General features: G+C 44.7%; 1 protein-coding gene across 1 annotated transcript in view; it reads right to left on the minus strand.

Moving 5' to 3' along the window:
• Window positions 1–450: 450 nt before the first annotated feature.
• CD247 (CD247 molecule) overlaps window positions 451–26397 on the minus strand; it is a 60468-nt gene continuing 34521 nt past the window's right edge. Inside the window, exons 3-9 of the mRNA XM_050893041.1 lie at window positions 11227–11333; window positions 8393–8446; window positions 6869–6952; window positions 6123–6158; window positions 5035–5091; window positions 3096–3137; window positions 451–1579 (exon numbers count right to left, since the gene is read on the minus strand). Of these exons, the coding sequence (XP_050748998.1) occupies window positions 1514–1579; window positions 3096–3137; window positions 5035–5091; window positions 6123–6158; window positions 6869–6952; window positions 8393–8446; window positions 11227–11333 (446 nt within the window). The 3' untranslated portion in view covers window positions 451–1513. The remainder of the gene's footprint in view (window positions 1580–3095; window positions 3138–5034; window positions 5092–6122; window positions 6159–6868; window positions 6953–8392; window positions 8447–11226; window positions 11334–26397) is intronic.

Below are 26397 nucleotides of genomic sequence, written 5' to 3' on the forward strand. Positions count from 1 at the left end.
ACCTCATCTGGGCAGCGCCCACAGCGGCAGCTCTTGTTCCCACAGTCTTGCTTTAGCTCTGCTCCCTCTGTCAGGACTGGCGGAGTGAACTGGTCAGCTCCCGACCCGAGCTAAAATACCCTTTATTTTGCTGGGCTGTTCTTGTCCTTGCTGAGTTGCTTACAGGCTTCATCGCACAGCCTTGTAAGTCACGGGCAAAACTGAGGGTGCAGCAGGAGGTGAGTGTCCCTTTTATACGTGGGCTTACAGCATTTTTCCAACATCCCATCCCACCTCCCAGGGTGTGTTTAGAAGCTGCTGTCGGAATACCGTCCTCCTCAGCTTGCCTAGAAGATTACGCTGCTGGGTGTAAATTGGTCCAGCCGGCCTGACTGCGTCAGCTAGTGAGCTTGTACCATTCCCACAGCTGTTCACTGCGCACAGGCACTCACAGGTCCTTTGCACTAACTTTATTAATTCATCAAAAATGCATTACATTATTGAACCAGTATCTCTTTGGAATGATACCTGCGTCATCTTTTAAAGGTAACCCGATGACAGACTGGTTTGGAAACTGCATTTACATTGGCTTTTGTACAGTTTCTGTTGCCCAGAAGCGACAGTTTTGGTCTGTTTCTGGCATTAGAATTACCATACCAACTCTTACAAGGGGAGCCTGTTCTGCAGTGGTAGTTGTAGATGGTGCTAATGTGAGGGGGCAGACGTTTCAGCCAAACCCTTCAGCCAAATGGGATTCTCCAGGGTGAGTTTTCCTGGCTTTTCCAGTACTGCTCTCTTTATCAGAATCCATTCTCCTTGTTTTCGTTGTAACAGGGGGATCTTCTGCCTTCTGAGAAGTCTCTTACGCAGGTTATGTGGCTCTTGTTTAGCTCCAGGTGCTGGATGAGCGGCAATGCCATTGCTTGATCTTTTCTTGGAGCTTACTGCTCATTTTCTTCATATTGAAAAGCTGGCGTTCAGCCTCTGTCCTTCACTACAGTAACATCGCATCACTTTTTACAATTGAAAGTCGTCCTCTACTGAAGCAGTTTTTAAAAGGTAAATTTAAAGCAAAAAGTTTAGCTGGCCTGTGTCAAATAGTCTTAAGATAAATACTACAGGAAATAACTACAGCCCTATCTTTACAAGTTCTTTAAATGCAATGAAACTATAATTACCTGTCTCGATACCCCTTGGAAGGCAAGTAAGAGCTACGGAGACAGCTGTGTTAGTAGGTGTGGTCTCGTCCCACAACATGAATCTTACAAAAATCAGCCTAATAACCACTATTATTGGAAACAACTTTACAGATATGTACATTTTAATAGCTAAAGCTTGCAGTTACATGATTCAGGAGGGAAGGGAGAAGGGACTGACCAAGTCCAGACATACTCCCTCTGCGCACCAACCAAAGTAGGTTGTTGCACTGAGAAAATACACAGTGCTTGTTTTGGATGAACAAGGCTTTCCCTCCTCTCCTCCCCAAAGCAGGGGGGCATCTCTCACTCTTGCCCATCCCCTCTGTGACTCCCACTTAGCGGGGGGGCAAAGGATGCATTTGGAGAGCATCGTAAGTGTCCTTGGTTGCTGTACTGAGTCCCTGAAAAAGAGAAAAAACAGGTGAGGTACGAGTCTGAGGGCTCAGTTCTCCCTAGCTGACTGGTCAGGAACAGGGTGGCAGGGGCTCAGTAGTACCATAATTCTAAATTCCCGCCCCCCCCCCCCCCCCCCCCCCCCCGAGGTTTTTACTCATGAGTGATTCCTTAGTCTTTGTATGGTGTCAATAGCTTACCTGAAGGCAAGATGCATCCTGAATAACTGTCTTATGAACGTATGACTACAACAACTCATCCTAACCGGTTATGCAGATCTTTAGAGTACGTTTTATTTGCATATTATTGACTATTAAGAGCTAACTGATGCTAGAGTGAACTTTGTCTGCTAACTAAATGAACAGACATCAAATCATGAACGTTGTCCTCTGGACTTCTCCTCTAATTTGGAAATGAAGTCAGATGCAACTCTGGGTAAGGTGACAACGGGGCTTCAGATGGCTGTGAACCCCGGGAAGCATCCCCTCACACCCCTTCCTGCGATGCAGCCGTCCTTCTCCTGCCAGCCTGCTCTGGTGGGGGTAAGTCAGCTGTAACATGTGAGTTACAGATCCCTGCTGCAGCCGTGGAACCGACTACTCCAAGAGTGGGGCAGAAGATGTGGCAGAGTCGCAGGTCAGCCCAGGAGGCTGCCAGAGCAGAGCTAACTGGGGCTTCCAAGAGTGAGGATTTAGTAAGGCAGGTGGTGCCTGCTTGTAAAACTTCTAGCTACCCTTCACTCCTCTGCTATGAGTATTTAGTGGCATACTGAGTACATTGATAAGATAGTGCTTCTTATCGGCTACCTGTGACTATCTCGGTAGAGCAGGTTTTGAAGAAAGGTGCCATTGGCTACAAATATGCCATGTTACAGGAAAACTCCCTGGCATGTGCTGCATCAGAAGAACTTTTATATATATATATCTTATTTTTGTCATTTTGAGATGTCAGTGGCAACGTACAGGCTTTTACAGAGAGTAAAATGCATTTTGGAACAATTATGCCCGGAGGTCCAAATAAGGCCTTGTTGATGGACTCCTTGCCCTCCGTTACGTGTGTGCAACACTGAAACCCCCCAGCGCACCAAGGGACTGGAGGTGCTGACCAGTTTGTGCTCTGTGCGCTACAGTGAGATGGGCTGAACCACTGATGCTTTGAGTTACGACAGCTGTTTGGCAACCTGAAGGTTTCCATTTAAGCAATAAACAATTTGGAGACAGAACTGTATGTGTCTTCTGCCACAGTCAAAGGTGGTTCTCCACGATGCAGGACTATGGAAATGGTTCCTACCAGAGCAGCTAAACAAGCGTTCCTGCCAGTTGTATTTAGAACATGCAGCCACTTTATCAAAGTACCAGCAGTGCGGTCTTTGCCCTGAATCTGAGTAACTATCCTCAGAAAGGTGCTTTGAAAGCTCTGCTTCATCATGCATTGCTAACAGTGCGGTTAGATCTGTAACTACAGGCTACAATTAAGATGAGGGGAAGCTAGATGAGGGGAGCAGCTGCTGGATGTGTTGCCTACCTGGTAGACACCTTCGTTCCCTTTGCCTCGCCGCCTCTGCTGCTTTGGGAAAGAAAAACAAGCATAGATTAATGGGTGCTTTCCCGATTATGCAAAAGGAAAGAAACGCCTGACTTCCCCCATCCTGTACTGAGGGTCAGCAGCTGTGCTTGGCCTGGACACCCTCTGCACAGGAGGGAAAGCACCTGCTAAGTCTGGACCAGCCCAGACATTCTGCAAGGGCTGTGAAGGAGAAAATAGTGAGGATTGGAAATAAAAGGAAATTATTTCGGTTTGCTGACATATTTTCCTGTCATGCTGTTCTAATGATGCTATTTCTTTGATTTACTGTGTGTATAGAGATTTGGCAGCGTTCCTATAGACACCGGTTGTTTTATGAGCTGAAGGCACACCTGGAAGAAAAGGGGCTGTATCTTTTGAGTTGCTGCCATGTCAGCTGGTGTCCGAGGGACTCTGCCCTCTATTGGACAGACATGGATAAGTAAGTAAATTTTCCAGCACACATTTTGTAAGCCCTCTAGATGTTCAAAGGAACTGCAGAGAAGGCTGTCTGAGGACAAAGGCACGCAGGATTCAGTAAAATAGGTACTGGGACTGTCACGGTACAAGTAGAGCACACAATCAAGGTCCCTCAGACCAGCCAGGTACAAAGAAAAAACTTCTCCTTGAACCTGCTTGCTGCTGCATTCCCAGGGGTACGGGGAGCTGGCAGGCAAAGCGGCCAAGTTGTGCCCGAGAGTGCGATTTCCAGGTGAGACCCAGGGACAGCAGAGCTTACAGCCCTCTGGATAGAGGCTGGCACGTCATGCCCATGGCTTGTCATAACTGCCCCACCGCAGCAGAGCACTGATTGCATCGCGAACATGTGGCGAGGAGTAGTGCCTGCCACAATTAAAATTGCACCAGCCTGTTAAATAATCACATATCTAGAATGAGGCAAGGGGTTTGGTGTTCCCATCCCCCCAGTAACAGAAACATTAATAAAAACATGGTGCGACTTTATACACCCATAGCTCGTAAACTGAGCTTGACAATGGCAGAGGGGCATTAGAATAAAGAAGGGGAGGGGATTAGATGTCGGTGTTGCTTCAGCATTTCTCAACACTAAACCTTGTTTTGAAATGCCCCTTTTTCACATTTCAGAGGGAAATGAAATGTTACATATGACACTTTGACATAAAATAGAACCTGTGTAGGTCACAGCAATTTTTCATTTTGCCATAAACAGTGTCCCCAGGTGGTTTGTTTTCAACACAAGCTTTCCTCCCCCAGCAGTTGGTGCACAGAGCTAAAACTATCCGTTTGCTGCTAGCTTGAGACATAACTGATGTGTTCCTTCTTCAACATTTGAGAGTGGAGGTGGAGGAAGGAGAATGTTTCTCCCATTACTTGTCTGAAGACAGGCACGAGGAGGAGCTTGCAAATGCTTACTTGTGCCTATAAAGCAGACCAGCCTCGACAGCCCATAGAGGGGAAACCATGAACCTCCAGCTCTGGGCCACAGACGTTGCAGCGCTTGAGACCAGACATCTCCTCACCCATCTCATACCCTCTGCCTCCTCAGCTGGGGCAGCCGTCAGAATTTTTCTGTCCAAAAGTTGAAATGTTTTCCCTTGACATTATTGAATCCGCCTAGGGATGCTGCTGGTGTATGGGCTCTGTTTCCAATAGTGATGGGACAAAGCTTACTGTCTGATCTCCACCTTGTTTTATGGCTACTATAACGCTATAGCTACACGTCTTTCTTACTGCTGCACCAAACACACCGGTTACTACAGGAGATAGGTAACTGCTCTCAGCTCTTCCTGTAGGTGCTGTGCAACATGAGGACTTCCTTGTGCAAGGCAGCCACGTGCAGCCTGGGCTACTGCTCTGTAAGGGAGCGGCAATGAAGAATTTTTCATCCTAGGCTTTCACCAGGAAGGAAGGTAGGACTCACCTCTCCCTTCATTCCAATTTCACTGTATGCCTCGCCCATCTTGTCCTTCTGCAGTGACTGCAAGCAGAGAGGGGGGAAGAGTCAGTGTGTTACTAGAAAAGCCAAGCCAGCCCCTGGATGACTGCACTCCAAGCATGTGCTTCTGGGGCTGCCTTGCCTTCAAAGCTTCAATATGTTCCAGAGAAGAAGGGACAGTGGTGGGACTTGACCGATGTGCATTTAAGTAGATGCTATACATGATCAAATCTGCTTAGCGTATCAATACCACCTCATCTCCAAACACTTAAATGAATATAACTCTACCCTCAACCAAGTCATTTATCTAGACTGGCGCCAGATACTACAATCAAAGCTCTCCAAAGAGAAGTTTTAAGCAGCACTTGTTCAGGAGACAAACCCAAACATGCAGCTCAGGCCCAGAGAAAAGGGAAGTCTAACACTGCAGGGTGAAGGTTAAGAAAGAGGAGCTCTTCCTTCCTCCCTCCGGGGAAGCAGTTCCCAAATGCTTATGATCAGCTGTGATCAGAGCATCTGATTCAATAATGATAAGGCCAGTCTTGGGAAGAAGCTCATTTCTCAGCGAGCACCGGACACCCAGAAAGTCCCGAGTTAAGACATGAACATTAGCATTCATCTATCTATCCTTTGGAGCACAGACCACATCTGGCCAGAGTTAAATCAATTAAATCAAGAGGTTCCTAAGCAGCCACTCTTAACTGCACTGGCATTTGGCCTTTGTCAGAGAGCCGTCGGAGAGGCTGGAGAACAAGCACATAAAATACTGCAGCATCAGTTACATGGGATGAAGGCTGGTTAGTCACTAATGGCTAACATAAAGGGATCAGCAGGTATCTTGATCCAAATTCTTTTCCCCATCTGTCCAGGCAGTCAATGTTTTTCTCGTATCAGGGAGCAGAAATTTTCTAGCAAAAAAGGAGGGGTAGAAGGGAAGAGAAGTCTTTGAAAGCAGCTATTAAGTTTGAACCAAAGCTGAAATTGGGTAGGGGGGGAAAAAGTCTCCTATGAAATAGAAACTCCTATTTCCAGCCATCCCTCCCTCTCCTCTCCCTCCAGCTCACTCTACTCACAGTGTAGACGGTGTCCTGAGGGTTCTTTCTTCTCTGCTGTAAAACAAAAGAAGAAAGTTGCCCACGTGTTGCACTACCCGCATCCCCCGCCACCTTGTATGTGCCTCTGCATTTGCTCTAAGGCACAGCTACAGCTCTATGGACTTGTGCCTGTTACAGCCTGCCTTGCCTCCACCCATAAGGCTCTGTTAAGACAACTTGTTTTCTGGAAAATTAATGTAGTTTTAATAATTGGTAAAACTTAGCTCTTCTCTGCTCAATCCCTCCAGCTGTCACCTGCAGGCAAGCCCTACACGCCGATGCAGAAGGTTTCTCCTCCCTTTTCCTTTGAAACTGTTGGGCTCTGCAGCAGAAACAGTTGTTTTGGCTGCTGCTTTACTTTGTTGGCACTTGTTTGGCAGCATCACGTGCAGCGAGCTCTCGTGAAACACCTACTCCTGCCTTGCCTGCTCCGCATCCGCCTCAAGGCTGGGTGTCACTTCCTATTCTGGGTGGCTGCAAGCTCTCAGCAAAGTGACGGGGGGCGCGAGGGGCAAAGATCAAAGGGGAGGGGGGAAGGTTTACTCTTGTCCCCGCCACGCTGCCAACCCCCTGAGTTACTACACAGATTTTGCCGTTCCCTTTCCAGGAAGGCACTTGTGCTTAGCAAACGTGTGATGACTGCCTGCATGTCTAAACAGCGGTTAGACACGACAAGGAAGGAACCAGATTTAAAGAAAAAAGGTGCATGTGTGGGAGGAAGTTACCTGGTGTCTCCCGCCCAGCTCAGGGTCTGCACCTCGCTTTGCCCCCAGAACATCATATTCATCTCTCTGTCCACGAGACAGTTTCTGAAACAAGAAAGCAAGAAGCAGTGACGGACATTATGATCATGAGAAAATAGATCTTGACTTAACACAGGAAAAGAAAGGGAACCCAGCTTGGTGTCCAATGCCATGAGTACTGTAACTGAACTAGAAATTATTTTTACCCCTTAATGCAACTGTCAACAAAAATGTCTACAACTAAGCCATGGAAATGACAAAGAGTGGTCTGTGCAGCACAAAACTGCAAGCCATTGCATCAAGAACTTTTCTTAAGTAGAAATGAGCTGAAAATGAGAGAGTGCAAGGGGGAGGGACTCTGACTTTCATGCTTCTCCCACTGGTGGGTGAAGATCCACGAGCTTGATTTTTCTTGCAGAGCAGCTCGTCTAAATTTGCATCAAGAAGCTACAGAAATTTTATGCCCAACACATTTCTTAGCTGGGAAAGGTTACCTTGGAAGAGGGCAAAGGAGAGATTTCAGGTCAGAACAACACAGCTGACAGTGCTACTGAAAAGGTGACAGGCAACACTTCTTAAACTGAAAAAAACGCATTAGTGTTTATACATTACACAGTTAAACAGTAGAACTCATCACAGGATGTGGCTATGGTCAAAAGCGTGAGAGAAAAAAAATTAAAAGACAACTAGACATAGCAAAAATAGCTAGAGTTTAATGCTGCCATGAGTGAGCAATTTAGCTAGGAAGGACAGACAGGATCTTGCCTCTGTCCTCTTTCACTGCCTAAAGAGCCATCTGATGCTGGCTATGATCAGGGCACAGCAGACGAGGTACGCCTCTGGTATGATCTGGTAGAACAGGGCTCGCTGCGGGGCCACAGGAAAGCTCGGGGATGGAGAAAGCCAGGCTGTCATGACTCAGGCTCCATACACTTGATGATACAAGAGCTACAGTTGCCCAAAGTCAGCAAGGCAGCATTCCTGGGCGTTTGCCCTTTCTTCAGTCCACGTCAAGTAACATCAGCAACACGGGTGGTGGCGTGCCTGTTGAGTCACCTGAGGGACGGCGATCAGCAAGAGCTGCAAGCCAACTGCAGAGTGCCGGGCCAGAAATTGGGGTGTGCACATCATATATAACAGTCCGGTGGCTGCACACACACACACACAGAGCTCTCGCAGGCGTGTTACACGGTGCAGCACACCAAGCACTGCCTCTGAAATGGTCTGGGTTCCTGGTATACCTTCAGCTCAGTGGATCAAATCAGGAACCTACAGCCCATATATCTATCTAGCATCCGGCCAGATAAGTGACAAGAGAAGCTGCCCTTGTCAGGTTTTATCTTTCCTCCTTGCAACTGCTGGGCTGCACACTTGGGCATAGCGCTTTCATTAGCTGTGTCATCCAAAGTTTTTTCTGATCCACAGGCAATTCACTATCTGTAAGTGCCCCAAAAGGTCTGTCTGGGTTGCAGATTTGAAAAGAAACAAAACCAGGTAGTTACTTACATTATACACATCATCCTGGCCTGGTCGCAGCTGTGGTTCAGAGGCCTGGCTAAGCTGGAAGAGAGACCGTACCGTGAGCAGAGAGACAGTGGCTCCGTTCAGTCCTATCGTTCCCTCTCTCCTACAAGTTACTCTAACCAGAAACAGGGCAACCCATAAGCAGCCACCTGTGTCACCGGTGGGGCTACAGGCAATACAAGCCACTGCTGCACTGGCACTTTTATCCGCACGCCAGGTTGCTCTCAGCAGCCAGGTCATTTTACTTGCACATAACACCAGTTCACAGCTACCCAAAGTGTCTGAGTTTGGTGTCCTGCCCCCTGTCCCCCCCCGGATTTTGCATTCCTATTCTATGCATATCATAATCCTGAGCTATCAAAAGTAGCTCCATCAGGATATAAAATCATAATTGCAGCCTGTATTAAGAAAAACTGGGTATCTGGGGCTGCTAACAACCAAAAGCACCCCCTGAGACCCCAGTCGTCCAGCAAAAATGCTGCCTGCAAAGTTCCTGGGTGTCCTCATCTTCAGAGGGCACAGGGGATCCCCGCACCCCTCGGGAGCGGCACCTGGCTTGCAGGGCTGCAGTGCCACCATGGTAAGTTGGCACGAGTGGCAACTAACAAGTAGGTAAAGGATTTCCCTTCTGTAGCTAGTCTTTGGCTCAGCTCCTCACAATATTTACGAGCAGTCAATTGCTAAGCCAAACTTTCAGGTAAAAAGGGGCAGTTTTAGGTCAGTGAGAGCAACTACTTTGTGTTCCAGTCTTTCAAAAAAAAAGCGTCAAACTACATTCTGCATTGCTTTAGCCTTCTTGAGTTATTATCATATGTTAAATTCTTTATTAAAAGTAACTTTCTAGCTAGGTTTGTGTTTAGGCATAGGACAAACTTGACTTTGTTTTTTAAAATCCTATTTGTAGTAATTACAAGTTACCTGCTCCATCCCTTTTCCCATGAAAGTGCTGTTAGCATCCCTGAACCCTGGGCAGGACTAGTAATTTACCAAGCATCTAACCCACGTTTCTTGCAACAGAGCCTAAATGTTCATGTGCATTGGCCATGTGCTCCATCAACAAAAAACTTACAACAGAGACGAGGCTGTGCCCTTGGCAAAAGGCTCCACAAACAATTCCTTTGGCCAGGAGATGAGGTGAGAGACATGGCACAGCCTGGAAGATTTATAAAAAAGTCCTAGGTTTGGGACAAGACAAGGACCCCTCGGAAAATGCCCCACCAGCTTCTTGGTGCTTTATGGTGGCATTTCAGCTGCAACGCCTCTGCTGCTTTTGGCTGCAAGACTCCAGCGTAACCACAAGCATGGCTTTCCCCTTCCTTCCTCTGCCTTCCCTCATGCAGCAGCTTACTTGCTGCAGCTGAACGCTACGCATGTTACCAGCAAACAGCTAGGCACACCAGGAGGACAGCGAGTGCTCCCAGACCTAAAGGTGAGGGATGCTGCTTCTCACCAGGAGCCATTTCCAGCTCCAGCTCTGCCCCTGCAGGAAGCCCCAGCGGGAGAAACCGCACTAGTTCCTGCCCCTGCAGCAGCACGCTTAAGACACGCTCTGCGTGGGGGAGGAAGAGTGGCTGGCAAGCGCACTGCTGCTGCGGCAGCTCCCTGTGCTGGGTTCACGCTCCTCCTTGGATGCTTTGCCAAGCCCTCCTTCGCTATCGTGCTCTTGCCCCGCACCGGGCGAGGTGCACAGCTCCTGCCGGCAGGTACAGTGCACGCTCTGTGTGCCCCAGTGGCTCTTCCCTCCAGCAGCCTCAAAAAGACTTCAAGTCCCAGAGCAGCACTTTCATCTGCAGTCAGGATTTACACTGGCAACAAAAAAGGTTTCTCCTTCACCGTTGCCGAGTTCTGCTCATTTCCTCCAAACATCCCTCTCTCCCTCTGGTTCAGCACTGGCTTTGCAGTCCCAAGAGAAGATCCCACTGCAGAGCTGGTGGGGCACCAGCAGCATCAGCCTGTCAGGGCTCCTGCTGGTGATCTCAGCCGCAACCTGGCGAGAAGCAAGCCAAGATCCCAAGGGCAGCAAGCCTTTGCTTCTAAGGGGGAGGCTGAGCCAGATGCACAGACAGCGGCCAAGACACCTTTTCACCTGCTCAGGCTTGGCTGAAAGCACCATTGCATTGGAGTGACCCGTGCCAGGGAGAGGCAGACAGCTCCTCTCCCATGATTAGCAGAGCTCTCAGAGCATGTACGTGTCTGGAAACGTACATACCTCCATCACATTACGTTATCTTCTTCCGTGGAAGTGCACTAAAGCCACTAAGTGTCTCCCTAGATGCTGAACAGCTGCTGGCCGGTAACAACAGCCCATCAAGTTGTGTCCATCCTGTCCCCCTAACTGCTCTCCTGTGGTTGTTGGGGTTTTATCATTTGCATCATCACACTCACACTATCAAAGATGTCTGACTTCTTGAGATATTTTAACACATCCTTTACAAGCTTGGCATTTATCCTGAATTTTCTGTATATCCCTTCCTCTCTTTCCATGACAAAGCAGCAGAAGAAACCACATCACTGTTGGTCAGGCATTTCCCAGCTACAATATCCAGAATCTCTGACTGCATCCATAACTATAGCATCAAAACACTCTCATATACTCTCTTCCCTTCCATTCATGAACCTTCGGAAAGAACTCCCCCAGATATTGCTCAGGTTGGCACCAGAAAAGGAGGAAAGTAAAAAAAACCAAAAAAGAGAAAATAAAAAAATGAAAAGGTCTTATCCTAAGAGACATGCTTCCTCTCCACCTCCACCTTCCAGCTCAGCTCAACTTGTTTACACCACCAAAGCCAAATGCATCAGTGTTTGGATAGACTGACCTTTGCTTTCACAAAAAGGGCTGTCATGACGACTGCATAAATGAAGAGGAATCCATCCAGTACGTAGCAGAGTCTTGGGTCTGTCAGTCCAAGAATTGGTATAGCATCTGTATAGAAACATAAGATACATCAACAAACAAGGCCATTTGTATCACTGGGGGCTTGACAGCATAAATGTGGCAGTGCTGCACAGTGCTTCATGAGAAAACAGCCAGTATGAGGGCCAGTCTGTCCATTTGCAAAGGAGATGGAAATCTGAATAAGAATTATAGGATTAATTAGGTCGGAAGGGACCACTGCAGATCCAGCCCTCCCTCTAAACAGGGTCAGTTAGACCAGGCTGTCCCAGACCTCAGCCCAGCTGAGTTAGAGTATCTCCAAGGATGGAAATGTTTGCAACCTCCCTCAACCAATACAGGACATCTTACCCAGAGTTTCCCACCTGCAGAGTCCGTGCTCTGCTCCCTGCAGCTCACAGGCAGGATCTGTATGGAGATAACCAAGGATTGCTAACACTGCAGTTACTGCAAGAAAGCCTCACACAGAGCATTTTTTTTCTGGGAAAACCCAGCAGCATCTCCTGCAGGGATTCATTACTAGGCCTGGTTAGAATTTCCTTCATCAACTAAAAGTTCTGTGTGTGTGAGAAAATACATCCGTTTGGACAAAATCTTAGGGAAGGGCTTCTCAGGACAAAATTTTATGTTAAATGTAAAGAAAGATTGATGCCACCATAGTCGGCTAGAGATCCAGGCTGAAATCGCTACTCTACTTTATTCAGAAGAGGAATTTGAAGATGCATCTCCCGTATCCCAGGTTATATATTGTAACCATAAAGCTGCAGTGTCTTCTCTGTGAGGGTTCTCTTGGGCTCCCAGTTTGGGGATGTTGGAGACCATTAATCATGAGAAGGGAACTATGGGCAGGAGACACAGACTTTTAACCCCAGGTGTCAGGACATATCCCTGAGATACCTGTGAGACACCCTGATGTGCTTTTGGTTTGAGAGAAAGGTTTTAAACCTGAATTCCCTGCACAGGAACCTCAACTGGCTGCCTCTTGTTGGATGGATCGCCCCCAGAAGATTTTTTTTTTTTAAAAGAAGTGTTAAAACTTTTCTGAGGGAGAAAAATCTACTACTACCCTAATTGAGAGCTCAATAAAATTGTTACTCAGAAGATGCTGATGTTCATTTCCTAGTCAACATTGCATATGTTTATACCCTGACCGCATCAAGCAGGGCACAGTAATACTGTTGGTTTTCAGCAGCTAAAACTGATAAAACTGCCCCTGTATCAGTTCGTAAACATGTAGTAAGTTCACAAATGTAGCTTAAAAAAAAAAAAAAAATCAAAGCAATTCAAGTCAAGAAGCCTAAGTAATTGTAGATCCAATATGCAGCTCCAGATCCATCCCCAAAGGAAAAGCTGTATTGCACAGTTACTTAAAAAAAAAAAAAAATCACTTAAAAATGAATCTGAGATGTGCTTTGTACAAAGAATTGGAGGGAGTTCAAAAGAGAAAGACAGGAATGATCAAGAGCCTGTGAAGCCCTTCGATGAAGATAAATTGAAAAGAATTGGTATGATTCATCTCCCTCCTAAGGTGAACAAAGTATGGCAATTCTTATTAACCACATGTGATGGAGGGTAGTTGAACCACTCAGTGCAGTGCTTCAAGGTGCTGAATTACTCCAGTGCTGAGAGCGGGACCATTCTGCACGCTGGGGTTTCTCCCTGGCCCATCGGGCCACGCTGACAATTTCATTAGAAGAAACTTGCCGACGACATTCAGGCAGTATGCACTTGCCACCGTGAGGAAGTCTCCTTCACAGAAATACAGTTAATGATGACGGCCTGTCGCACTGCTCAAGTGTGCAATTTGTATAAAGCATGACCGAAAAGCCGTGCCTGGATACTTGGTAATGTAATTGTAAATTCTCAAGCAGATGATGATACAATCACTGTTCCCACTGAGAGGCTAACACAGCCAGAAAAAAACCACATTTCCAAACGGTAGATTTGTTTGCTTGTCTGAACTAGGAGTTTGCATTCATTTTTTTTAAATCATGTGTTTAGAAACAAATCCATGGAAATAAATTAAGATCCTAGGTGGTTTTCCTTCTTCCCCTCCTATTTCTATTATTTTAAAAATAAGGTTCAAAGTACTTTATAAACTATAACCTTCACCACATTTTTTTCAGGATTATAAAACCTCATATACATGGGGTAAATGGAGACAGAGAGAGTAAGTTATTTGCCCGACATTGTATATTAAACCAAAAAACAAGCTGAGATTAGCTTCCTAGAGTTTTTCTTCTAAACAGTCACAGGACAGTATTTATGCCAGAGTTGGTTCAACACAAAACCAGCTTGAATCACATCAGACTTGGTAGCTAAAATGCAGCATCGGGGAGTACAGCTGTACAGCATCCAGAGGCAATTTGTTTCTAGCAGTAATTCATCTGCTTTCACGCAGTGCAGCAGTCTGCCCCACTGTACCCTGGGCTCGAGCTGGATGTGTCCAGAAGCAGCTCAGGGTTTTCCAGTGCTGTGCCCAGATCAGAAATACAATGTAAGGAAGGCGAGCAGCCCAGCACAGAGCCAGCCAGAGCCAGGAAGCCTGGGGGTATCTGAGATGCTGCTGAAGAAGGCTTTGGGGATCCTGGCCCTGACTCCCCTCTTCCTGTACCAAAGCAGGGCACATTCACACTGTCATCTCAAGTCCAGTACTTCTCCAGCACTAACAAACTCCCCAGACCAGAAGGAGCTCAAGCAGGAGATGTAGAGGACTATGGAGGAGAAGTCAAGAGCGCAGGGGACTTAGCTGAAGCTCCGTGTCAGCCGTGGTCAACCTTGGCTGACTCTGCAGAGCCACCCAAGTGCCTACATGGTGCTTATCTGGGGCAGCCTGGCCTCCGGCACCCCAGGTAATGGATTAAAGCTGTTCAATGAGGGAAATCCTGCTAGACATAGCCTGGCTGTGATGGTTCCTGGAAAAATATCTATTGAGACAATGATGAAGTCCAACGTTTAGAAACAAACCAAGAAAATGAGTTTTAGTTCATGTCTTTTCCTTCCTTACTGTGTTTGATTTCTGTATTCCTTTAAAAAAAAAAAAAGGTACAAAGCACTTTCTAAATAATACCCTTTGCAACAGCTTTCCGGATTAGAAAGTGAGAGAGAGAAAAAGAGAAAAGATACAAAGCCTATTGAAACAAAGGTCAAACAGAGACGAAGCATAATGAACAAGTAGCAGTTAAAACAGTTAGCATCCATTCACGTAAACAGCACCAGTTTAGGTTTTTAAATCGCTAGAGGCGGGCTTACTGCCTCTTCAACATTTGCACAACACGCACAAACAGAAGGCCAGTCCCTTAGGCACCACCAAAATGTACTCTCTGCCCCTCATCAGCCCTGAGCCGTGGTTTGGGGGGCTGAGGCCAAGGTTGTGCCGCTGCAGTGGATGGGCTGATGATGGGAGCTGGGCAGAGCCAAGCCTGCCAGCCTTGAAGGAGCAGTCACACTCAGCTGCCTCATGTAGAGCAAAGCACAAATAATAAACATTTCACAGATCATTCCCACTCTGTTAACCTTACAAATTACCCAGTGCCTACTGTGAGTTGCACAGCATCTTTTCAATATTCATATACCAGTTTTACCAGTCCATATTTCAGCAGTCCAGTAAAATACAGCAGGGTTTTAAAGCAAGATGTCTAAGTACAGGCATGCGGCACAGCTAATGTCAAGTCACAGGCCAGCAGGGAATACGGTTACATTGCATTGTAAATGATGTCAAATTTACTGCTTAAATGTGGCCCAGACAAACAGCATCTCTCTCTCTGGGCATCAAAAAGGAGTTGAGTCACAAGTCCACATCTAAGTACGCAAATATACAAGGGCTCAAGGGTGAGGTCAGAGTGGTGCTCTTGCTCGGGACAGAAGCAAGCTCTGAAGAAATAACAATTAGAAAGTTTGCACTTACTCTTGGTCACCACATGCTCCTATGCAAGTAGCCGTACAGTTAAATCTCCCATTACACAGAGGGGATGACATTTACTCACGGACCACCAGGTTGTTAAGGAAAACCAGAAACAAACTATGCAACTTACAGCATTAGGTAATTACGGTTTTTTTAGGAGTTTGTACAAGGAGAAGCTATGGAAAGCTTCTAAAATCCACACTAAATCCAAAACACAGCACTGTACCAGCTACTAAGAGACTTAACTCTGTCCCAGCTGAAACCAGGACACACAGGCTGAGTAATGACTGGCAGAGCCATAGCAGATGAGGTGGCAGGAAAGGAGACGGGGTCAGTAAGGGACCTTACTGCACTGCTGCATTTCATGACAAGGTTGCCAGCCCTTGTCAATCCCAAACCCCAGGTGCCTGCCACCACATTTGGGACTCTCCCAAGCTGCGCTTCTGCCGCTGAGAAGTTTCTTCCCAGCACCTCCTCCTTCCAAAGCCTGGACTTTTGTTCCCCTCTTCTCTCCTCCCACCCAGCGATGCAGCCCTGCCCTCCTCTATGCCCAGGCACTCTCTCATGCTGCTGCAGGTCCGTGCACACACACATGGCGGGACCTCAGGCTGGCACACCTCCCTCGTGCTGCTCCACACTCATGCCTCTGGAGCACCGCTGCCAGCGCCCCCGCAACAACCCCCTGCAGCCTTTTACTTTCTAAAGTATGGAGGGGAAGGAGAAGGGGGCGGGGGGGCTGGGGGAAAGGCAATTCACACCAACTGCTAGCGACAAGCGAGTGAGAAAAAACCCTCTAGCAACAGACCAACAGCAACCTCGGTAGCCAAAGGAGAGGAAGCCCAGGGGCCGGCGAGGGAGGCCGTGCTGCGGATGCCTGCCTCGAGAGCGCTGCACGGCAGCCCGCCCCGTGCAGTGTGGTTTCGTAGAGCAGTTGCAACGCCGCAGCTCAGGCCCAGCACCAGCTTTCCTGCACGAGGCTGCGGGTTTATCTCCAGCCACCTGCCTGCCCGCTGCCTGCATGTGCTGCCGGCCGCTCCCCTGCTCCAGGCTCAGAGACAGCCGGGGAGTCCCAAAACCCACGTCCAGACACATCTGCCCTGCTCCAAAACATGGCACAATCGGTGGATGCTGCACCCGGAGGCTGCCTGGGGCCTGGTCCACAGGGCTGGCCGCCACTGCCGGCTCAATGCAGCCAGTCCCAACGGGGATCTGCTGGAGCGAAGCACTGAAACACAGCCTGGACCCTTGAAACACGCCGGTGCATTTTTTTTAAATAGGATTTTCCCCCTCCAAGATTTTTAGTGTGCATCTGGATTGAGTTAGACCATGATTCCTGGTAATAGTGTAAGAAATACAGACGGTAAAAGCTGAACTACTTGTAAATTCAGATCAAATCTGTCCACCATAAAATTTTCTCTCTCCCATGGCCCTCGTTAAGTGATTCATTTAAGAGTGTTATTTTTAGGAGTTACCAAAATTCAGTAACACGGTTATAAATGAAGAGTTTTATCTTCCTTAAAACTGAGTTTCTCAGTGAAGCCCATGGAAACCAATCCCAGCATGAGAGATTTATTGATGCCACTGCAGTTACATACAAAGGTGTTTCAAGGCAGAAACCATAGTGCCTTCTCCCAACAACCGAGAGCTGCCACAGTTACACACCGGGGCAAAGCAGGCAGCATTTCTCAGATGCTGCCGTCCTCCACCAGCAGTGATCTGAGGGACTCATAGTTGCTATATGCAATTCACCTCACTTCTACCCCTTGTCTTCCAAAAACCTCTTGCTGCAGGTTTGTGTTTCCAGACCCCTCTGGGGGACAGACTTTCACAGCTGCGGGTGCCGCCGCCATCAAGCCGCACATCAGGTGCCCACCAGATTTTCTCTATGGAGGTCGAATGCAGGGAGAGGCCGGGCGTGATGGATCTTGCCTTGCTGCCGCTGTCTGAAAGCAAGATGCTGAACCCAAGATAGCTGCCTGAGCTCAGGGCAGAAAGGGAAGAGAGACGAGCACCCCGCATGGTGCTTCACTTCAAGTGTATACAGGCTTGCATCCGAAGACAGCCCAGACTAAATGCCTAAAAGTTAGCCACCTAAAATTATGAAAGATAATTCTGTTCATAAAGAACATATCTATCCTGGGTTTTATTTATTTATATATTTCTATGTTTTTTACCCATAGATATAAATAATAAACAAACCTGGGACACTCCAAGACTGAAGAAGCAGAGGCCAAATCCTCCTTCCCTCACAGAAGGAAGAGGCTCCTCCATGCCATTGTTTGGGCACATCGATGGAAAAACCTAAGCAAAAACAACTGAGGGAGGAAAAGGCCTGGATTACACCAGGCATGGTGTATTAACAGGTCTGATGTGCACGGTAGCCAGTTAACAGAAATGAGTGAAGTGAAAGGTATCACTTGCATCAAACCAAGTATGTGAAGTCAGGAGGCTTCTCCCTTTATGCGGAGACTAAAGATAGTCCTGTTGATCATTATACTATATTAAGATTACAGGGCCAGGTAACACTTTCAACATAAAACTTCCCCACTACCATATCTGCAAAACCAAGACACCCAAGGAAAGCCAGCAGGCTTTTAACAGAGGAAGATACAATAACCCCACCACAGCAAAATGCCGTTGAGCTTGCTGCCTGAAAAAATTTGCAGGTTTGTCTGTTCGTACCAGCCACTTGCCTTGGCAAAAAAGTTAAAACCTGTTTACATTACCTGTTTTTTTTTTTTCCTCTAGCACTGAGGAAGGCTCTTGTATTTGTCATCAATACACCATCACATATTTATGAAACACAACATAGCCAAAAGCACAGCTCGTGCCCATGAAGTTCAACATTATGGTTTGCTGTTGTCCTCAGCTTTAAAGCCAAGGAGCAAACTGCTGATATGATCAGGATTCAGGTTACAATACCTGAGTTAGGCAGCCAGAATAATTACATTTAAAAAAGGAAAGTATTTCAGGTCGTTAACTTCCAGTTTTTTATGCCAAAGAATGTTAGCACTATGGAAACATGGGGTCAAGTTAAGGTGCTTTAGGATCCTTGTGAGCCCTTCATACTCCTTCTAGGATCCCATTCAGGGAGGCACTATCACAAAGTTCAAACAATGCAAGTTTCCTTCTGATTTATTTGGGAAGAAATAGATTCAAAAGAAGGAAAAAGATTATAATGCCACAAAGGGCCAAACATTTTCTAGCACATCATGGAATAAAGACTCTAATAAAAAGTCAAGGGTACTGTAACAGGAGCAAGACAGGAAGATCTCCAACAGCTGTCTGATTTGTGGAAAGGGGACCCAGTGTGTGCAGAAAACAACAATAAATTGTCTACCTTTCCAGTCTGCAGGTGAAGAAGATTAACTTTGAACATATCATTAAATAAGGCAATCTTTCGCCCTCCAATTCCTTCCAGAGCCTCGTCAGAAACAGAAAGGAGGGGAGTGCCTTGCTCATCTCTGGAAGGGGACTCCTCGCTTCATCAAAACAGTCAGTCATTCTCAGAAAAAGCAACTGCTTTCACTTCTCAGTTTTGCAAGAACTTGGTGCAAAGGGCTTTCCTGAAGCAAACCTGATGTTGCCTCCTGGAGACAGCAAACCGTGCGTAGGGCAATTGCAGAACCTGCATATCCAACAAGCTCAGGTGACAGATGCAAGTCGTGCAGCTCTTTCAGCTTTTGTAGGGGTTTTACATTAGATAGACACATGTGCTTTTACTAGACCAGTCTTCATCAGGGATAGAAGTTTAATCTAGTTAATGCAAAAGATGTTCCCCACTGTAAATTTTCTATTGTCTAATCCAATCTGGTGTTAAGTGTCCCAAGAGGCAAGACGACATATTCAAATGGTTATTTCTAGGTCACTTATCCCTTCCCTACCCCTACCAATTCTGTCTGTGCATCCCACAACAGTAACTCACCCCAGACTGATTTACTATTAGGTGGCCTTTTCATGCTTAGCTTCTACAACCCAATGCACATGATGGAGGACTACTTAAAAGAATTCAGTCTACACGTCTCGGCTCACCGGGAATCCCAAAGAGACTACATGCCACAAGGCTGAAGAAAGAGACACTAAGTCAGTGAGACACAAGATGCTGTTGATCACAATCAGATGTTTCTCTGTTGCGTGAGCACCTCACAGATGTGGCAGACATTTCCTTAGCACTTTAAATTAGCACTTTTAAGTTAGACTTTACAAAAAGCAGTGGAAGTATAGTTATGCTAAACAGCTTGCAGCTAGCTCACTGCCGATGGCTCTAATAATCAAATATACTGATAACATGAAGAACAGTTCCCAACTGGGAGATTTATAAGGCACCCCGCACTCCCTTTTATCCTAGTTTCAGACTTCCAAAAGTCATTAAACTTATGCTGGCTATCACTGTTGGTGGGAAATGGCTTTCTACTAGCTGAGTAATAAAGTAATAGAAATATCTGTGCACAAAATATTCAGTCAGTCAGCAAGCACAGACTTATCAGTGCGTTTTCTTCTCTCAGTGTTAGTGCAGGGAGGGACTACTCTGATTTCACAGCTTGTGTCAAACTAAGTGCAGAGATGCACAAGCCCAACAAGTGACTTAACAAACAGGGCTGTTTTGTCTCAGACTGAGCTCAGCTGCAACGCTCTTGATCGGCTGCAAGCAGAGAAGAAAAGTAGGAAACTTTTCCATCACAACGATGCAAGCTAAGGGTGGAGGTGCTGGAGGGAGAATTGCAGCTACAAGGCTATTTACAGACGTAAGTCAGCCCATGAGCAATTCCTTGTGTTGCAGCCAGCACGGACCAAAGCTGCGACAATTACAGGAGCCGTCCTTGATGTACGGTCAAAGCTGTGACTGTACACTCATCACAGGTAATCCTACCGGGATGAAACCAGTTTTCCTTTCCTTTCTCCAGGATCAATTTCCACCTAAGCTCACTGACAGCACCAGATCTAACCTGTGCCAAAAAAGCCAGTGTCAGGAAAGGCACCAAACCCCCAATAATGAAAGCCATCTACTTTTTTAGGTTAAGCCTATAGCAACATTTTGCAAAACCCAGGTGGCTGTCATCCAAGGCTTTCAACACATTCCTCATATAATGTTTTTCAGCAGATAAATATCATGACTGAATTATAAGGAAGGTAGACATATGCAAAGCCACGGAAACGTTGCAAGGTTTACTTTAGTTCATCCAGCAGGACAACTGGGAGCAGACTGTTTTAAGACTTGCAAAGTCTCAAGATGTTTTCATTGCAGTACCTGTATAGACATCCACTTGCAAGAAGGCTTCTGAGGGTGAAAAAGTTACTAGTGAAGCTTGGTGTCAAGCAGAGAAACAGTTAAATCATCTGACAGAGGCAGTGGCGGCCTCAGGTTATCAGGCAGGAAGAAGGTTATACCGGCCCCAACGGCTGAGGCTCCATACGTTGTAGCAGCTACACGCATCGGGGAGGATTTAGAGCAGGCCTTCAGTCCCCTGCCACTGACCCACTTAATGGAGAGCCACATGTGTCATGTTCCTCCCTCTGCTAGAAGATGCACAAACAAAAAACCCATGCAACAGTAGTTACGTACTGAGTAAAGAGAAAGGTTGATTAAGGATTTGGTTTAATATTAATTCCCTGCATATTCTTTTTGCAGCATTGTTCACCAAAGCTTAGCAATAATAATAATACCATTGGGGAATATTCCACTCTGAAAACAACACTCGGAACATGAAGCATTTCACAGGCCTCATAAAAAAGAGCCAACGGACGAGCTATCACAAAATGGAAACATCGCAACAAACCTTGCCTGGGTCCTCGACGGAGCCCTTCAGCAAATGGTCTCAGAACAAACCCTAACTCCATGGACCCTCACAAATTCCCCTTGAGAAAAGAAGGAATTGCTTCTTCCACCCCTGAAATGTTCTTCCTTTAATTTGGGAGCATTCACATTTTCATAGCATGTTGCAACTATACAGCTAAAATTTTATGGCAAAGTAAAACACTGCTAAAGAGAAAGGGCATTAGTCATGGGTCTGCAAGTGGGGCGCATGGGCATTGCTTTATGTCCCCATTAACACCTCACTGCTGAGGCCTGTGCTCCTCTGTCAAGTGATAAAACTGTGGCTGGTACACCTCCATTACTACATTTTATTACAAGCCACCTGAGGGACTACACCCAGTTTTAGAAAACCTTATCTCAGATTGCATTACAGGATAAGAAAAAGAAAAAAAAAGCTATATCTTTTGAGACATACCTTCTCATACATAGGTAGGAAATGGCAAATATGAAGAGCCTATACAAAGATTTTGACTGAATTAAGGACTGTTACAAAGCAATGCATTCCTGTGGGAGGTGGGGGGAAATAGGAGGAAAGAATTTCCTTATCATTAATGACTTTACGCAATACCTTTATTTTGCCACCCATATGATAAGAATAAGGAAAGTAATATTTTAAATGTCAAAAATATTGCTCTCAAAATCTCAGACACTAGAAGTTAGTACCTTCTTAATTGCTTCTCTATGGAGAGACAGACTTGTGGACAAGGCAAAACAAGAAAAAGGACCCCAAGCTCTCATCACAAAGAAAATTTCCTGTATATTTGCAGTGAGAGTTCAAACCTTCTTATGTCAGTGTTTGTGACTGAGATGAAAGTAAACAATTATGCTTTACCCATATCTACAGTGCATGCAACTAATATTAAAATTTATCAAGTTAATTCCAGTATTCAATATATACATTAAAATATATCTCTACATCACCACTAACAAATGAGAAGTGTTAACAGAGGTATCTGTTAGCCATCAAACTACTTTCACAAATATTAAGTAAAGTCTCCAGTCATGCCTTATATCTATTCTGATAGTTAATTTCTATTGTATTAACAGTTTTTTTCCCAATTGTTCATTGGTCATAATAACTACTGTGCTGAAAGGGAATATGTCAGCTTCCAAGCAAAGCTATCTAAAATTAGTAAGAACACCAAATTTAAAAATATAATGGTGCAGAGTTAGGAAAAAATAAATCACAGTTTCTGTTGTTGATGTATAAGATGGGTATTAAAACTGCATTTTTTGTAAAGCAGAAAATCCTCAGCATTATAGGCTTTCTGGAAAAGCATTTATTTTTTGCAGTTTTAAATTTTTCAGTGTTCTATGTTGTTGACAGTCCAGGTAACCACTCTGTATTTAAGCTTACATCGCAGACCTATTAATAACATAAAATCATTTTCCAAAAGAGACTCAGCTTCAGAGTTCATTTGCTAGCAATAATTACAGACAATATTGCACAAAGCTTTAGTGACCCATAGCAATGCTCTGGGTCAGCTTGTTTGAAGAGCATAGGCCAAATTCTGCACTCCCGCTGTCCAGGAAATCTCCATCGATTCCTGCAAGCATTTAATGACAAAGTGACTGGTTCATGTTCTGCATGCTGAAAAAAGGATGGGATACGACAGGAACGCGCTAAAGACCCTGAGATTTCGTATAGTTCTTGAACGTGCTCGTTGCAGAGGGGCAGAAGAAGAAAGTATTTGAACATTAACACACTGGGATTTTTGCAGATCTTTTTTGTAAAGGAAAAAAATGGCAATATTCTACAGTAACAGTCAATCCACCAGAGTGAGTGCTAGAGTTAGACATCAGTCCACCAAAACAAACACTGCAGGATCTATTATTTTTATACTGTCAAGCACATATGATGACAGAGATGGGATTTCAGAGGTTGATCTGTATTTGCATTAAACCAAGAACAAGTTGAATTATAGACACATAAAGTTAGCACAAACAGGGGGGAAAAAAAGGCTATTGAAATCACTCATCGTTCTAATTTGTATTCTCTGCTTTATATCCTCAGATGCAACTCTCTGCTTCCTCTGCTCCCTAAGTTTTTATTCCTACACTACAAAAAAAACTCCAGCGTCTCTGAATGCACCTTAAACCTTCTGCCATCCTCATGTCCCTGCAGGTCACACAATGCCAGCCCTGCCCGGTGGTGGTGTTTGCTGTGGATGTCCATCAGCCGGCCAACGGCAGCCTAAACCAAACAGGTCCCTGCTGAGCTTGTGCTGCTGCCACGCAGGCACTGCCTTGAGTTTCTCCCTCCATCCAGCCGTCAGTTCTCATGAAACCTGGAGAAACTTAATTGCCTCTTGAAACCTTAACCCTTCTGTTAAATTTGGTGGAAATGGGCCAAGTGATAAAGACAGTGACTGCATAAGGTTGATCTCATTAGGAAACACGGCTGATAATGCGCATATTGCTATAAGCTACAATGCTGATCTTATTTGTGATCTTAGTATGCGTACTTCACACTTTGTGAAGCATGTAGAAACAGAGGGGCCCTTTTCTGAAAAGCTCTGTCTAGGTCATGTAAATCAGTATATGGAACCTGGAAAAGTGAGCTATCATCACCGATTTAAACTAATTTCATCTACAGCACTGAATTTACTCTATTGGTTTTTCTTCAGGATTTTTCATGAAAAGATTTTCCAGAAACACCGCACACAGAAATCCCACCTTGTTGTTTATGACTAGATTTTGTTTTATTTTGTTTTCCTGGAGGAATGTCATAGCTATTTCTAGAGCATTTAGATTCCTTGTATTTATTCCTTGAGTCTTAATGTAGACAAGTAGCTCTCAGCCGCTTATCAGATATAGTTTACAGAACAATTCTGTTCATACCTTCAAGTTTTAGAGCACATATCTGAAACAGCCACTTAAGAAGGGATATGTTCTCTCTGATTTTTCTCACTCTGACTAATTTTGTAAGAGTAGAATTATGTATTGCACTATCACTGCACTGATCTAATTGCTTGAGAATCTCATAAAACGTGTTTCTTTTAAGGTCTTTAATGCTGCTTCTAAAATGGATGAAAATTTTAAGATTATATTTACTTTAAACAGTTGCTCTCTCCCCACAAAAAGCCTTATCGGGAAGCCTTTGAGATGTGCAGACAGATAAAAAGACTACCTGGAAACTGTATTTGTTTACTTTCTATGTGCAGCCAAGATGAAGTTAGAATGCAAAGGAGATTTATACAAGCTCCATTTTTCATAACACTGGGAGCTTAGGTAAGCTTTATTCGAAGCACAATGTTGGAAAGTGCAGTTACAGAACTGTTGGATGGGGTGAAAGATTGCCAAATGATCAAATGCCCACAGGAAATAAATTTTCTCCTAAATGTGAAAAGGATCCTTAGCATTACATTTACTTTTGCTATGTACTCTCTATTAAAATCCTTCTTCTACTTCTATCCATTAAAATTTCTTCTTGCCACAGAACTGTTTATTATATATTGTATCACTTAAAATACATAACACAAAGCTGGGCTGCCCAGATAATGCATGGGCTTGTATAAAACAAAACACTGTTCTCCCTTAATAAAAATGCTTTTTTGAGATTAGCTTTGATTATAAGTCATTCACATCTGGACTTAGTGTGTATTCCTTATATGATAGAGGGGAAGAGGGAAGGTACTGGGGACCAATACTACTTCAAGGTGCTTTGCAGTAGCCTCATTTGTGCCTCCAGGAGTTTCTTGTATATGCAAGCATGGAATTAATCCCATTAAGGAAAGTGTTATCCCACCGAATTAGTCATTAGATGTGCATTAATTATTTCAATCTATCCCTTGAAAACTGTTTGGAGAAGTTACCCTGGTTTTACGGACAAAAAAAGTAAATCTATTCAAACCGATAGCACTCAAGAGGATTATATTCAGGTTTATCGCATCCAAATGGAGGAAGAAACACAAGCGAATGTAAATAAATGGCCCAGTTCTCTTCCCACTAAAGACCAGATTCTGTAATGGGGTGAATTCATTCTCCACACCATTGATTTCAACAGAAGTTAGCACGGGCCATTTAGTTCAATGAGAATACGTTTAGTCCCAAAGCAGACACACACATACCTTCAGGGACACACAAGAAACATGTAGTGATAAGCAATAATTAAAATATAGATGCAAATGTTTTTTTCTAACACAATATTCATTATACAAGAAATCTTTACTTACTGTAACAAATTTAAGTTTGGGGAGCTATGATGCTATAATATTTTTTTCCGGCAAATAAAACTTTTCGTTACTCTTTTCTTTAGATTTGCTGTATTCTACCCTGCTTTCAGAGCAACTTTATGATTTGTTCTTCTGCAATTCATTTTCACATGCCTACACATCAGAAGTCAGCAAAAAATAGTTGCCTCTGAACCCTTCACTTTAAACAGCGTTATTTTTATAGAAATACACCCCAAAGTTGTATTTCTACTTTATCTACAAAAATTAGCAATGGTTTACTCAAAGTCCATTACAAGAGCTACAATTCACTACAAGGCAAAAAAAAGCAGGAAAGACCAGATGGTTCAGCTCATTGCACAGGACCAAATATATGTATCTAACTCTCCAAACAATTTCATTGAGGAAGAGCACAGCACATGCACAAGATACAAAGGTCTAAGAGGAAAGTCCATGTCTATGAAGCAAAAGAAGTCTGACTTTGTAACCTGCTCTATCTGATACGGTTTAGAATATAAAACTGATTCACAAAAAACGATGGGGAAAAATTCACTATGTATTTGTCCTGTCAGTCAATTTTCAGCTTGGACATGACACAAAAAGTCATTACCTAACAGATTCCATGCAGTCACCTGAAATTTGTAGAATACAATGGCATCCACTGTCACATAGTGGTTTTTTATCTAAATTAAACATATACATACAGATTTAGATACAGCTGTAGCTATAGAGCAAACATTATTTTAAATTAAACAAATACATTGCATTTCATATGCTGGAGAAAACACTGAAGAAAATTTCAACAGAGAAATACTAAGCAAAAGTGCATAGACCTAAGATAATTTTATTTTACCAAACTAGTGCTGTAAGCTCCCTAAAGCCGAATTTCCCTGCTACAAGCCTCATTCTCCTCCAGTGCCCCACCGTTACGTATCTCAGTCTCGTGAGTTTATGCTCAGAATAGTTAAAGTCCCTAAAAAAGAAAAAGTCCAACCACCTGGGACAGAGACAGTGTCTGTTCAGGTATTTTATTACCACGCCAGCAATCAGTGATCCAAACCCTACGGTTTTAAGACAGTTTACCAGCTTGGAAGCAATATTTCTTCTCTTTTCCCTATCACATTTCTAGCACTAACTATTATAATATTGGTAGCATAAAATATAAACAGGTAAAAAAATACCTAACAAATCCTAGGCAAAGCT

Source organism: Gymnogyps californianus, chromosome 1 (assembly GCF_018139145.2).
Source record: "Gymnogyps californianus isolate 813 chromosome 1, ASM1813914v2, whole genome shotgun sequence".
Lineage (NCBI taxonomy): Eukaryota > Metazoa > Chordata > Aves > Accipitriformes > Cathartidae > Gymnogyps > Gymnogyps californianus.